Source organism: Coloeus monedula (genome assembly GCF_965178545.1).
Source record: "Coloeus monedula genome assembly, chromosome: 1".
Lineage (NCBI taxonomy): Eukaryota > Metazoa > Chordata > Aves > Passeriformes > Corvidae > Coloeus > Coloeus monedula.
In genome coordinates this window covers 49,147,900-49,162,389 of record NC_138781.1, presented here as the reverse complement: position 1 = coordinate 49,162,389, position 14,490 = coordinate 49,147,900, and the positions used below count along the sequence as shown (strand labels likewise).

Here is a 14,490-nt window from a genome sequence, read left to right as displayed (position 1 = left end):
TCATTTCTCAGTAGTCTTTTCTTTCCTCATGGTCCAGGTAAAGAGGCTAATAAGACACAGAAGTATTATGGATTAAAAATTAAAATAGAATTTTAAAATTATGGAGATATATTACTTAAATCATCATTCATGTAACTTTAAGTGTCTCAGTTATCTTACCAAAATCATTTTGTCCAATTATATGGATAAATCTCCAACCTACTTCAGTACCCTGCTTATTCAAAGTCTGAAATCATGGACCTCAGTTATTAGGCATGTGAATTTGAGATACCCCTTTCCATGGAAACAGCAGGAGAGATCCAGCTCTTACTGTGTCCGGTGTGCAATGCCATTCTGCCTGAAGAATTCAGACAGCTTCTGAGACATCAGAATGACAATTATTGACAGGTTTTACAGCAGGTGGTATGACTAACAAACATAAGGAAACCTTGAGCGAGTCTTTCTTGATTCCAATGAAAAATATAAATAGTTATGAATGAGGAAGGTAAAGACACTCGTACTTTGGACAATTTCCCCCTCATTTTTCTTTTATTTCTCCTCTTTTATGACATTTGCATTTCTAAAATCCTTAATATCTTTGCTAGTAAAATCATTTGCTCTTGCAGCCGAGCTTGACCCTTTGAATAATAAGAGGCTGTGATATGTAACTCTCAAAAGAAGTGGTGGCTCCCGGATGCTCTGTGTTGAGATTTCAAATGGACATCAGTGATCAAATCCTCTCCCATTGCTTTAAATATCAAGATGAAACAACGGTTTGAAATGAAGAGCAATAAAAGTAGGTGTTATTTCTATGAAGAAACCAGGTTTTAAAGGTTCTCAACTACAACATTTAGTGGTTTAAGTACAGCTTGTATTCTTAATAGTAAGATCTGATTTTTTCTATGTAAATTGACCTGAATACTATAAAATGGTATATTTCATAGGCTCATGGGATTGTGATAGTCTTGTCTTTATTAAGAAGACAAACTTACCTTCCTATTATCAGTTTTCACTGAGCTCTAAGACTTCTTACTGCTTCAAATAAAACAATACAAATCATTATAGATAATCTCTTGCAGTGTTTTTGAAGTTTATGTTTTGCTCAATTAAGATTTTATTTCCGTTTCTATTTTGAATTGGTAAATATGTGCAGAGCTAAAAACCCGGCTACCATCAATATCTTTCAAATTTTGCATCTTATCAAGAATCATGGAATAAACCAAATATACTTGGTCTGCAAGATATTCACCTTTTCATCTAATTTATAAGGGACTGAACAATTACTTTCTTGATTCTTGTTTGAGAGCTGTGATAGATCTTTATAGTAACTTACATAATTGTGGGCAACCCTCATCATACACACTTCTATTCCAGTTGACACATGCACTAATCTGATAGAGTCAAATGTTAATCTTGATAATAATTTCTTCTATTTCTACAAAGCTTTTCATTCTTTAATGTCCAAAGGCATTTGAAAGATTTGCTGTGCACTACTGAGTTCTACAAACCCTGTAGAAAAGCACCCTGTCCTGACCAAGGTCATCAGCACATTGAGAAATCTTTTTTTCTTCCAAAGCAAAATATGTTAGTACAGCAGTTGCAGGTTTGCAGTCAACAGTGAGGTTCGTTTTGCATTCAGCATGCATGTTTGTGCCTAAATATTACAGCGATAAGTGTGCTCTAACTACCTAAGGCAGGAAATACTGTGCATGCACAGCCTGTTAAAAATTGGTGCATACCCGTAAGATATCTAAAGAAAAAAAAAGCAAACGATATAGATATGGATATAGATATAGATATAGATCCTTGTGTTCACCACCAGTTATGCTGGGAATGTTTGCCAGACCTTATTTTGGATTCTATTTACAGTCTAAGCAAAACATTGCTCTCAATGCGTTTTCACTGACATTAGTTAAGAAATAGCTCATGATGATGGTATTCAATACCAGAGCAAATGGAAAGAACAGGAACCTGAAACAAACCCAGTAAAACTCTGCAAGCTGTAATACCCAGCTCATGCCTGGAAAGAATAACAACCAGACAAAGGAATTTAAGGAGCAATTCAGGTCAAGGAAGGTCTAGGGAAGAAAGAAGTGATTGAAGCCCCCTTCTATTAAAAACCTTTCAGGAAAAAAAAAAAAGCCTGAGATCCAGCATGGTTACCCTGTTGGGGCTTCCTCCCACCACATCCTGGAAAATGCTGAGGATAAAAGAGACATAGGCCTGGCTGAGACGGTATGATTTTGTGGGACCATTTTGACTGCTACTGAGAGTCACGAGGAAGAGTCTTAATGACTATCCCAGGAAACAGAAGTGAAGCAGAGTCTAGAAAGAGTAGAGGAGATTATGTTATTTATCATAACCCTATTATCTCCTTCAATTTTTTGTGGCATGGATACTCTGAAAGGGCTTAGTACATGGCTAAAACAGCACTGCCTCAACCCATTGAACTGGTTCAGGTCATTCCTGTTATAGTCATATTGGATCAAATCAGTAAATGGCTATTAAAAGGCAGGAATTTCTAGGAGCATCTGTGAGTTGCAGGAAATGTTGCTACTGATTCTTCTTTTTATATCACATTCCTATAAAAAGTGAGAAGGAATCTTATTGCCAGCAGAAATGTAAAATCAGGTCGGGACTGTCGCTGGTTATTTAAAGGTATTGCCATGCTTTTTGTAAGACTGAACATATTACACGCTGTATCTTGGCTAAATTCCATCTTTTATAATTACATCCTCTTCTCCCCTTCTCAAACATTTCTCGCTGTCACAAGAGGATGCAGCATTCTTCATTTTCCTAGTCTAGATGCTGTGTAGCAGTGTTTCAATCTCATCATGACCTCCCTAAAAGATATATTCAAGCTACCCAAGATGCAGCGTGATCTCTGCATCACTCCCTGTGGCATTGTTGTGGATGGAGGGAGAGAGGGCTTTGAAATTAATACTCAGGCAGAGATTACCATTTTTTCCCGCTTAAGTACAAGCACAAATCTGTTGGTTTGGCTTCCTCCACAGTTACTCATTCGCTACACTCCCTGGAGCAGTGGGAGGCTTAATACTTTACCTCTAAAAAATACTTTGAGATTATTTAGTCAAAATGCAAACCACCAGTGTTCCATTAGTACTGGGAATGCTTTCAGAGCATTGACCAGCTTTTGCTTCCAGCTTGATGAGCTGATGATTGTAGCCCTGGGATGGCATTTAGATAAGCAGAATCCACAGGGATTTGTTAGTATGTTAGCTGCTCAATGAACTGCCAAGACTGTATAGTAAGCACAAGGGGTGTGTGATTATAAACAAAAAAACCCCAGCCACGTGATACTATTTTATTCTTGTTTTCCCTGTGGGTGCAGTGTTTGCTGGAGAGAAGAGCCCGCTAGCCTGTCATTTGGAAACATGAAAGATACTCTGGGCAATGGTCCTTGCAGTCTAGTAGCCAGCTGTGGGTGAAGCAGATATTTGAGAGAAGAGTCCAGTGAAGATATCAAGCAGTACATCTGGCCAAAAGCACCATGCCTAAAGTAAAATTCCCATCACAGATGGCACTAGATGGGTATCCTGTTGCCAGTTTCCACAATGACAAAGTCTATTCAACAAAGAAACAGAATTATTTCTCACCTGGAATGCTCAGAAATTGGACTGAGGGACTTGGGGTGAGGCTGATCAAGTTTCACTGCAAGTGCCAGAACTACAACTAGGTTTTTTTGTGTCTAATAGATTTCTGTGGCTCTCAGTCTGCATCCTCTTGAAAGTTGGACTCTCACTGGACTTAATTCTGCTTTCCTTCAAGAGTCTGCTTTAGAGGAATCCAGGCTGCAGCAACCAGACTGATTCCTCATTGCTTTGTGAATTTCTAGAGTGGCACATAGTGATTTAAACCAGAGTCATCTATAATCAACATCATCCCTATATGCTTCCTTAGACCCTCTTTGCTCAGAAGCACGGGATGGTTCATGCACCAAGCTGTGAATGCTGATAATTATATCTCCCGCTTTCTTTTTAACTTATTTTTTCTCTAGTAACATGGGAGTCTAAACAGAAATAAAATATTTGATAAGTACTAATTTCTTATCATTCCTTTAGTGAAATCCAGCACTGTGCATGTATATTTATGGCAGAGAGGTTCTCAGGTATTTCAAAGGATTGTCCATACCAAAAAAGCAAAAAAAAAAGGGAGGTAAAATACACAGCATGGGCCAAATCCCATCAGCTTAACCTTGCCACTGTGGAGGTCTCCAGCAGGTAGGACTTGGGGGTACAGCAAGTGTGTATTTATATATTCCTGGAGTCAGGAGCCTCAGGGATGCTCTTACCATGCTGGCTTCAGCCAGATTTTAGGAATAACTGCTGGAGTCCCAGCGTAGAGGGCTATGCCACACCACACCCTGTCACCTTTGTGTGTGGGACCAGAGAGTGGGAGTGAAGGAGAGCAGACAAGACGCAGCACCCATGCCACCAGCACCAGACCACCAGCAGAGGAATGCTTGGCAGGGACTCCAGGCAACGCTCAACAGCCTTTACACAGCGAAACAACTTCAGCTGGGGGCTGAAAATTGGTGCTCATGTTTTATTCATCCAAATTGCTTTTCCCCACTCCAGAAATCTACTCCTCTCTACACTACAGAAGCTGTTCAATTTCCTCTTGTTTAGCACTGTGCTGCAGTGCTCCCATTTCCACTGAGTACCCTCATGTAGAGACTGATCGGCAGTAATCACAAGTCCAGCTTCTCAGGAGTAAAGTGTGGGTGAGAGATGTAGGTTCGTCTAACTTGATCAGTCTGTTTTGTTATACTGAATATTAGATTTTCGATAGCCAGCTCCTGTGGAAGGAAATAAAAATGTTACAAACCCAGTTTCTTTTCCTTTTTGCTTTTTTGGTAAAATTTTATGTTTGAGTCATCTTTCCCAAGCTAATTGTCAAGAAACTGACAAATCCATCGTGGTTGACAAGTGAGTAATTGGGAGAAGAGAGGGAGTGCAGCAGGTGTTAGTACTAATTTGGTAAAACAATTAGAGTAAAGAGTGGTATGATAGTCACTTACACAGTCATGACGTTACAAGCTCTTCATACAAAATGCATGCAGGATTTTACAACACTTAGAGAATTAACCATTAACCGGCCACTCCACATCCATTTCAAAGGTAACCTGCAAGTTCGCTGTGTTTGTGAACCTCTTAATGGGAAAGACCAGATCACAACACTAGTGGGGAACCAGACAAAATTTAGTTTTATGATTCTCACCTGTCAGGTTGCTGGGCACACAGAACAGTCCTTGCAGGGGGCAGATGCCATCCACTGGATATGGCTTGGCTGTTCTAGGCTGGACCATCAGGGAAGGATGCTACTGCCAGAGCTGGAGCATTCAATTGCTGATGCCCTGCCAAAATCTCCATTGACCACAGCTGCCCTAATTCTCCCAAACTGTGGCTCTGAGCAGTCCCTGCTCATTACTAAGAGGATGATTTTATAGCAAAGCCCAACTCTTACTTGTTGACTGAATGAATGACCTTTGTACCTGGAGAATTCCTCTGGCTCTGAAGGGAGTGGTCTAAGACACTGCTGCATTTTAGAAAGCAAACCCTTGGAAATAAATTCTTCTACTTACCTGCCAAATCTGCCCCTCTGAGCTCTGTATTTCCTTGCTTCAATCTCAGTTGTCACTGCCACTGCCTCAAGAGCAAGCAGTGTTGTTGTTTAGATCCCTGTAATCGTGTTAGTGACTACAGGCCAAATAATAGGTTCTGCTGGCAGACCCTTAAGACACTCTTTTGTTCTGAAGTAGCTGCACAAATAGCATTGCAGCATTTCATCTTTATTGTCTGCTAAGGATTTTGGTATCTTATATGCTCTGTTTCAAAAACATAAAGATCTTTTCCCCATCTAAGTTTTACTCATGAAGATTCACTGGGGATTCAAAGAGAAACTAATTTTTTTTTCTGACTTTTGCATAGTTATTAAGAATAGAGAGGCTGCAGGGCAATTTCTGCTCTGGCTTTCATCTGTATAACCCCTACTATCTTGTAAACTTGCTTTCATTTTCACACACTGATTATTTGAGGTGAAGCGGGCCTGCAAGGCAGCTCCAAGTAGCAGCTGTGTTTCTAATGGATGGGGCCAGAGCAGAATCTGGTGTCCTCTCCCAGAGCTACAAAGTACTAAAGATAATCTCAGACTCCAGCAAATCACCTCCAAACACCTGTATAGATCCACTAAGCAACTCTTTTTTTTCTTCTCACTTTCCAGGATGTAAGTATTGCTATTAGGAACACGTTTGGGTTGGGTTTTTTTTGTTTTCTTTAAATGAAAGAGTCATCTCCCCCAGCCATATGGAGTGGCTCCCGCTCAGCAAAGCATATCTGGTGAGAAGCACATCCATTCAACCTTTCACAGTACAGACCTTAATTCAGCAGAGAAGAGAGCTGACAGGCACCTTTGCAGCAGATTTAAATCAGAGGCAAAACCTCAAGCAATATAAAGCAATCTGAGCCAGACAGCAAAGTCATGCTGACCTTCTGCCGGTAGTACTGCAGACCCAAGCGTGACTTCGGGTTCTGCATCCTCAGGAATGACAGCACTGGGGAAGCCACCAAGCCCTTCCCAATGGCTGCCTCTGCTCTGCTGCTGCCTGATGGAGTGTTATCACTATGACAACCTACAGGTATAGGATATGCACGATAGTGGGAGCTCCGGATGACCCAGATTGCGTGTGCATGGCTCAGAGCTGGGCTTCCCTGCCTGGGAGGGAGCAAGGAACACGTGGATCCACAGGTAACTCTCCCCTGACTCTGTCCTATCATTTGCTAGCAAGTTTGGGTTGTGGGCAAGGTAGGAGCCTTAGAGACACTGAGTAGTTAGGATTTTAAATAATCTGCTCTGAAACGAAGAACGGGAAGACTCATTTTTCTCCTCTTTCTAGTGCCCTTTTCCTGGGCTTTTTTTCTTCAGTAAAAGACATGAAAGAATATAAGGGCACCCTTCAACTCTGTCTTCTCCAGCCTGTTAAAAGGTAAAATGCTTCCAAACTTCATATACACTGCCTGCCTCTGTGTGTGCATGCATGTGTGTGTGTGTGTGCATGCGCGCATTACTTTGTTTCACTACTATGACAGCACATGCTTCTCCGAAGCTATTCACAGCATTAGAAATACAACTCCTCCCTCCAGTGCCCCGTGTGTGTGTGTGTGTGTGTGTGTGTGTGTGTGTGCGTGGCTTGGGCTTGCTGCTTCAGCTCACTCCTCTCAGATTGTGGGGCTGGCGGTCACGACTCTACTCCACACCTCCAGGCTTCATATGGAGGGGAGGAGTACCGGGGAAAAGCAGGCACACAACTGACCTACAGAACCATCGATAACTTACTCCCTCGCAGCACAATTGCATAGGAAAGGGGAGGGAGGAAGGAGGGGAGGGAGGAGGAGAAGGGGGGAAAAAAAAGAAAATCCAGAGAATTCTAGTCTGGCAAATATAGTGAAACCAAGCGGTCGGAGTTCACTTGCTCTAGAAGACCAGTGAAGAAAGAGGACGTTAAATGAAAAAAGCAAGAACCATCTGTAGCTTTTTTTCCTGATAGTAGCAGTGTTTCAGAGGTAAAATGATTCCTCCGAGCAGCACGACTGAAGTCAGCGTGGACAGTGTGGAGAAAGAGAATGAAGTGGAGAGCACAGAGCAGCCCCCCTCTCCAGCATCAACTACCAGCCAGGAATCAAAGGTACTCAGAGAACGAGATTTGTTGGGGGTTTTTTTTCCGTCTTTCTTTGTTTTGAAAAGAGATGTATTGCTTTGATTTTCATTTGGAGCCCTGTGCCAGGATCAGCGGCAGAGTGCTATGAGCCACCTCTGACTGCGGTCCCTGCTCCGACACTCCTGCTTCTGAATTCTCCCTGTCACCTCAGGAGTCTGCGCTGGGAAAATACCTGCCTTTTGAGATGTTTGGGTTTGTGGATTTTTGCCTGTGTTTTCTCCTCCTCATTACAGTAACGTCCTGGGGTAGTGACAGAGCTCAGGGAGGGGATCACTGTCAATGGATATTGTTAGTTATTTTCACATCAAGTATCACTGAAAGGGTTTGGTTGGAAAAACTGATTTTTCTCAAAGGTTCAGGGGAAAAAAATTTGTCTGGGGGCTTGGGGTATTTCACCTGACTTTCCTTCTCTGGCAGACTCATAAGTGAACTTTCACTGTTTAATGAGTCTGTTAAAACAGGAGATAAGTGACAGTTTTATCACAATGAACGTTATGTACACCACCCAGAAAAGGATTTTTGTTTTCACAGCCTTTTTTCTGTTTGTGAGTTTTTCAATGTGGTTCAATTTACCTCACTGAAAATCAACTTTTAGCTCAAATGGCATAGCCTCTGAAATTTTAATTGACTCGCATATGAAAAGTTTTTCAGACTGCCAGGATGTTACTTGGAAGACAGAGAGGTAAAAGGTAAAGCAGTAACCTTACATAATGAAAGTTCTGTGCATTGGATAATGTGCTTTTACTGATCCTCTGTTACTTATGATTGATTCCATGATAGCACCTGACAGATCTTTCTGTGAACTTCATAGTGATGCTGTGTAAACATGTAAAAATAGGGAGGTCCTTGTCACTAGGGTCTTACAGGTGGGTAAAGCCTCAGGAGGTACTGTGTGAGCAAAACAGCTGCTAGACAGGGAAGGTTTGTGCTGGCCTGAGTTTAAAGGCAGTGTCTTCCTGGCTCTGATATGGAAAGACTGCTACATTATTCTGCAGTTATAGCTCTCCACTTTCTGGAGAGTGAGTTGAAATTATCTGTCTGTGTGGGTAGAGTTTTGACGTGGGCTTTGGGATTTTTTATTTTATGTATTTATTTAGATGCTATACTCCAAGGAGGAGAGATGAGGTATTCCCTGTGTAATACACCCTCTTTAAAAGAAAAGAGCTCTTCCAGCAACAATAGCATACAATATTCACTATACACATTTAGCTCAACTGGAGTCTCTCTGATTCATGGAAAATGTAAAGCAAATGGATTATTGGTATAAGCCCAGGCTGTAAAAGGATATGGTACCTAAATCCCACTCCCCTGAGTCCACTTCTCTGGAACTGCTGAACTCTTACACAGCAGTGGGAAGCTTTGCCCCTAGTGAGGTCCCAAAAGTAACTGCAGCCTTCACTGCACTGCCAGCACCAGCTGCTCCAGTGTTCTGGGCTGTGCACAGGGCCCGGTGGGCTGTGTGCTCCCCGTGATCCCAGCTATGCTCCTCACCCTGTGCCAGAATGGTTAAGGAGCTCCATGTGCCACTTGATAACAATGGTGCTTGAGGGACTTTCCCGCTGGATCACAGAATGCTGTTCCCAAAACAAACTGACTGGCATGGATCCAAAACTGAGAGAAAGTGAAGAGCTGCACAGAGGGTTCCTTCTTGCTGTTTGTGCTTCCAAGGATGACAACAGGAATTAGGCACATCTGGCCAGGGAACAAATAGGCTACAAACTAGTTTATAATCAAACATTATCATCATCTATTGTCTTTTGAGCATTTGAAGCAATACACTGGAATAGGCAAAAGCTATGACCATGCAGTTGATGCCATTGCTTGGATAGAGATATTCTTAGTAAACAAATAATCTGTGTGTTCACATTTTAGAGCTGCAAATATGATCAGATAGCATGATGTACTGTCATTTCAATAGATAGAGTCAAAAGAGTCTTCTGATCACTGGGGTAATAAGATTTCATTGTTTGCTCCAAGGAAACAGGAAGATGGAAAAAATTCTGTTATTTCATAAAGATGTTGTGTGTGCTTGGCGTTTTTTTTTTTATTTTCTAGGATAATTGATATACTTCAAAAACTAGAGACTGACAGAAGCATTGGTCAGTGCTTTTATCCTGTGGTGTCCCATGCTGAGGGAGCTAGTCTGTCATTCACAGAAAACTGAGCTTTCTTCAGGTACTCTCTGCTGCTTAGGTTAACAAGTTCATCTGCTGCATTTACTGCAGAGCAGTTTGTGCAGTATCTAATTACCCCACAATGACTTTTTTGTGTGGCAAAACACTCCAACCTTGACAATTTTTTTGTGTGGCAAAACACTCCACTTATTATGATTCCAAATATATGAACAGAACCAACACGGATAATAGCAACCTTCAAAATGCATTTGATAACACTTCAGCAGAAAAGCAATTTTGAAAAAATAACGTAGAACTAATAGCTGCAAGCTTGTGTCCAGTCCAACTGAATCATAGACATTGGTGGCACATAATCCCTTGTCATAATAAAGTCCAGAAATCAGTTTTATCTTGCACCCTCCAAACTGTACTTAGAAGATGTCAGGGAACAGGTACTGCAACTTCTGACTAGTGCTGAGTTTGAGAGGCAGAACTTCAGGCTGCTACAAGCAGCCAAAATTTGGAAGGATGACTCTCATGTGTTAGTCACACACCTCTGTTACAGGAAAGCAGCTCACTCTTAAACTCATGTAAAAGCCTCCCACCACCTTTTCCTATGGATTAGGAGCATAGTTGCAGGTGAGAATACCCTGGCTGCTGAAAGAGCCATCCTGTGGTACTATGGGTACAACTATTGTGCTAAAAACACTAGAGCCTGAACGGCTAAGAATGTTGCAAAACTAAAAATTAACTTATTAAATTAATTTATTGGCTCTTGAAAACATTCATTTCACACCTTAGTATGACTTGAGTGAATACTTGAAGTTCACTAGGAGAATGACTTCAGGAGAGTACCACAAAAATGCATGTAATTGCCAAATTTATTACATTCATGTGTTTGTGGTTATGGCTCCCACCTGTTTGGGTCCTTTACATCTGGTTTTCAAGAAGGCAAATTACTAGTTTGCCAAAGACTTCTTTTAATTTACAACTCAGCAAGGGAGGAAGTCATCATTTAATGAATCCTGAGGGAAAATTTCTTCCTGGTGGTAGCAATTAAAGACACACTGCACACTTGTTGAATCACTAACTTAGCAATATAAGCAGAAATCTAGTAGCAGCAATCAGAGATCATATTTCTGATGTCTTTTATCTAAATGTACCTTGGAATTTAGTAAAGAAAACTAAAATTTGAAGGAATATGTTTCCAAAGAAAGGAGTCCTACACATGGCATGATTTCTTTATGTTTTAGCGTAGCTGGCACATAATTTTAACTTTGTACTTGTTTTATTTCACTGACATTTGTATATGAAGAGGAAAGAACCCATCTGCTCATTTCTTTAGTATGAATCAAGTTGTTATCACTCTTCTGTGAGCAATGGCTGGGGTATTCCTGGAAAACAGGGTATATCTTTGAAAATTCCCCTAGCACTTTTACGTTTCAGGGGACACCTGAGCATCTACAATGTTTGAGCTAGTACCACTAGGGTGGATTAGCACTGCTGATCTTCAAGCTATTAGTTTCATGTCAATATGTTAAATGTCTTTCAGGCTTTCTCATACACCTCAGAAGGGGTATCAAGTCCTGCTTCTACCATTGTAGGCAATCACATAAAAGTTACTTATTTAAAAATATTGATGGATTTCTGTGAAGATCAAATTTTATTTCTCACAGTTTTTCCATTTCCACCTACTTTATTTAATAAAATACAGCTATAATTGGGTTGTACTGTAGTCACGCATCTTTGGAAGGATTCAAAATTTTCCTCTGAACCGCAAATTTGTGCGTCTAAGAAATTGCTTACACTCAGGTCAGCTAGGTAATTTGAACAGCTAAAAAACTGAAGAAAAAAAGATAAATTGGATCTCCAAATAAATATGGTATCTGGACTATGTATTTCAAAAAATAAATGAGTCAGTCTCAGTCTGACACTTTCACACACTGACCACCTAGTGGGCAGTATTCAGGGAAATGCAGACCATTATCTTCAGGTATGGCAATTCAGGAGATGCAGCACAGTTGTTCCAACATGAGCTAACCTGATAAGCAGTACATAAAATGGAAGTTAAAAAGAATAGGAAGCCAATAAAAGGATTTAGCATTGAAGTTCAAGATGTAGACTTCATTTATTAATATCCCCCACATCGATCAAGAAGATTGAACTTACAGACCTGCTGGATCAGTAGAGCAATATTGCTTACATGAGGTTTCAAAACCAGGAGTTAATATTGGATATTGAACAAACATAAACAGCTTGAAACTCTTTGGATTGTGTGGGATTTAAATCACATAGGACTTGTGCTATGCTGTTAAGCAGAGATCTTCCCCACTTAAAGAGTTAATACTTTATGAGGCTCCATAAATGGTTACTCATCAATATTTTAAAAGGGCAGGGAGTATGGTGTGCAGTTAGTGTTTCACTCTCCACACCAGTGATAAATATGCAGCATGTAAACTACTGCTGTAGTCTTCAAAGGAATACCAAACAGCTTAAAAACATCCCGTGAAAGGGGAAGAAAGAACAGTTCTCCTTCTGAGTGTTACTTCCATGCCTCTGTGTAAAATGGTGAGTACATGCTGTGAAGGTAAGACTAAGGGAAAGAAATTAGATTAAGTATTTTTATGTGTTTTGCAACAAATTATGTAAAGGAAGGTTTCCTTAAAGCAGGAAAGTAATACTCTAACCTATCAATGTCTCTTCAGCAGACTCATTCTTCTGTTTACACTTATTTTGAATTTTCTTTCTTACTCTCATTCTGATTGAAACTCTCTGGTATTGTTTTTACTTTGATATATATGTCAGATAAATTTCTAGGCACTTTGGGATATCTAAGACAAAATAGAAATGTGATCAGTTCATTCTCTTCTATCCACACTTACAATGGTGCTAAAATGGAGAAGACATCTATTATCCTTCAACAACTAAAAATGACTTGACTGAAATCTAGTGTGGTAAAAAAAAAAAAAAAAAAAAAAGGATTTTAAAGAAGTGCAAATTTTCACTGAAAGAAAACAAGTTGTTTACACAGATGGAAGAGAGTTCAGTCCACAGTCTCAGTCTCTTATGCTGTATTCTTCTTCAGAAAGTCATTCTGTTGAATTCAGCTTTTACCGCTACTTTTAAAAAGCCTTTCCAACATCTGTATGCTCTAATAATGGCATGGGGATGTCCTCTAGCCTTCACCCTCTTGTAATTCCAGTCTCTGTTTATTTTTTGCCAGCTTGTGTGGCATTGTAATTTTAATAATATTGCTTTAGCTTAAACATCTCTTTTCCATTCTTGGTGAAGGTTTCCACCACATAAGAATAGACTTTCATCTCTCTTACCAGCCTTTTATTTTCTATACTAAATAATCTGGACTGACATAAAATAAACTCTCCATTCTTCATCTCATTCTAGTAGCAGAGCTGTGCCCCCATTTCGGTATTGAATAATCTTTCTTTGAAAAGGGTGACTGAATTTGTGCATGGCATTCTCTACGAGAGCTTGTACAGTATCACTAACTCCCAGAAACCTTGCCCCTAATGTTGTGTCTCCTAGTCACTCCTTGGTGAACCAGAGGTCTCCATTCTATTTTTCTGCAATTTCCAGGGGATCCAGGCAGGATAAATTTGTCTGTCCTCATCTACAGTGGTTTGAATCAGGTCTCAGGCACAGAAGTTTGGATTTCCGCTGCTGAACTTCATCACATTTCCCTGAGCCCATCCCTCAAGATCCAGGCCTCCCCATATATGACAAATGCCTCCCACCTCATGTTAAAGAAACTTCCCTGTCCAACCATCCAGGAGCCACTCTGGCACAGTCACTCTTGGACCACCCAAGCTGGGACCGAGGCCCCTTCCCAGCTGCACATCCCATACTCATACAGTCACACCAGGTTTCCTTACCCACTTGATCCCAGATTTCTCATAGCACATTCTCAGCCATTTCAATCCTTAACACAATTTAATCACTGTACAATAGCAAAACAACAGCTTGAGGTGGATGCCTCCAAGGAGGGACCCCAAACCAAGGAAACCCTGGGGGTTTATACCTTTACAGGTAAGCGTGGGAGAGTCTGGAGTCCTCGGCTCTTGCCGTGTCTCTGAGTGCCACCAGGCTGTGCCACAGGTCCCCGCACCCTTTGTTATGCAAAGGGTCAGCAGTTCACAGTCTTGCCTGGGGTCCTGCCACCCAGAGCTCAGTCTGCAGCTGCACACAGAGCTGTCTGCACTACATGTATTCCTCAACAATGCCAGAGGGAAATGGCCTTATGACATGTGTAATCTTTGCAAAAAATCCAGTAATAAGAGTAGAGAGAGCGATATTGACCCTAAGACTATGTCAGTGCTGTTCTCTGAAGAACTCTGCCAATAACCAACCCTCAACTTCTCCTTTCAACAGTAACCATCTCCCACTGAACTTTCCATAAAACTTATTTACTATTTTCCTTCTTTTCTGTCTTGGCTAACAGATTCCCTTTCAGCAGCATATTCAATAATTTAAACAAAATCCAAGTAGACACAATCTACCTTTGACCTAAAACATTTTCCAGAAAATTGTCTAGACTAGAAAATTGTTCATCTTATTCATTACAACTGATCTAGGAGGATTTATCTTATTTTTATTGTTTCATTTTGATTTGGTTTTGTCAAATTCTCTTGAGGTCAGATCTAC

The 14,490-nt window shown here is 40.7% G+C and overlaps 1 protein-coding gene across 1 annotated transcript in view; it reads left to right on the top strand.

Moving 5' to 3' along the window:
* Window positions 1–7,554: 7,554 nt before the first annotated feature.
* The window catches only part of STAC (SH3 and cysteine rich domain), a gene marked incomplete at its 3' end in the record, with an annotated part of 68,122 nt that continues 61,186 nt past the window's right edge, over window positions 7,555–14,490 (top strand). Inside the window, exon 1 of the mRNA XM_082277069.1 lies at window positions 7,555–7,684. Coding sequence (XP_082133195.1) covers window positions 7,568–7,684 — 117 coding nt within the window. The 5' untranslated portion in view covers window positions 7,555–7,567. The remainder of the gene's footprint in view (window positions 7,685–14,490) is intronic.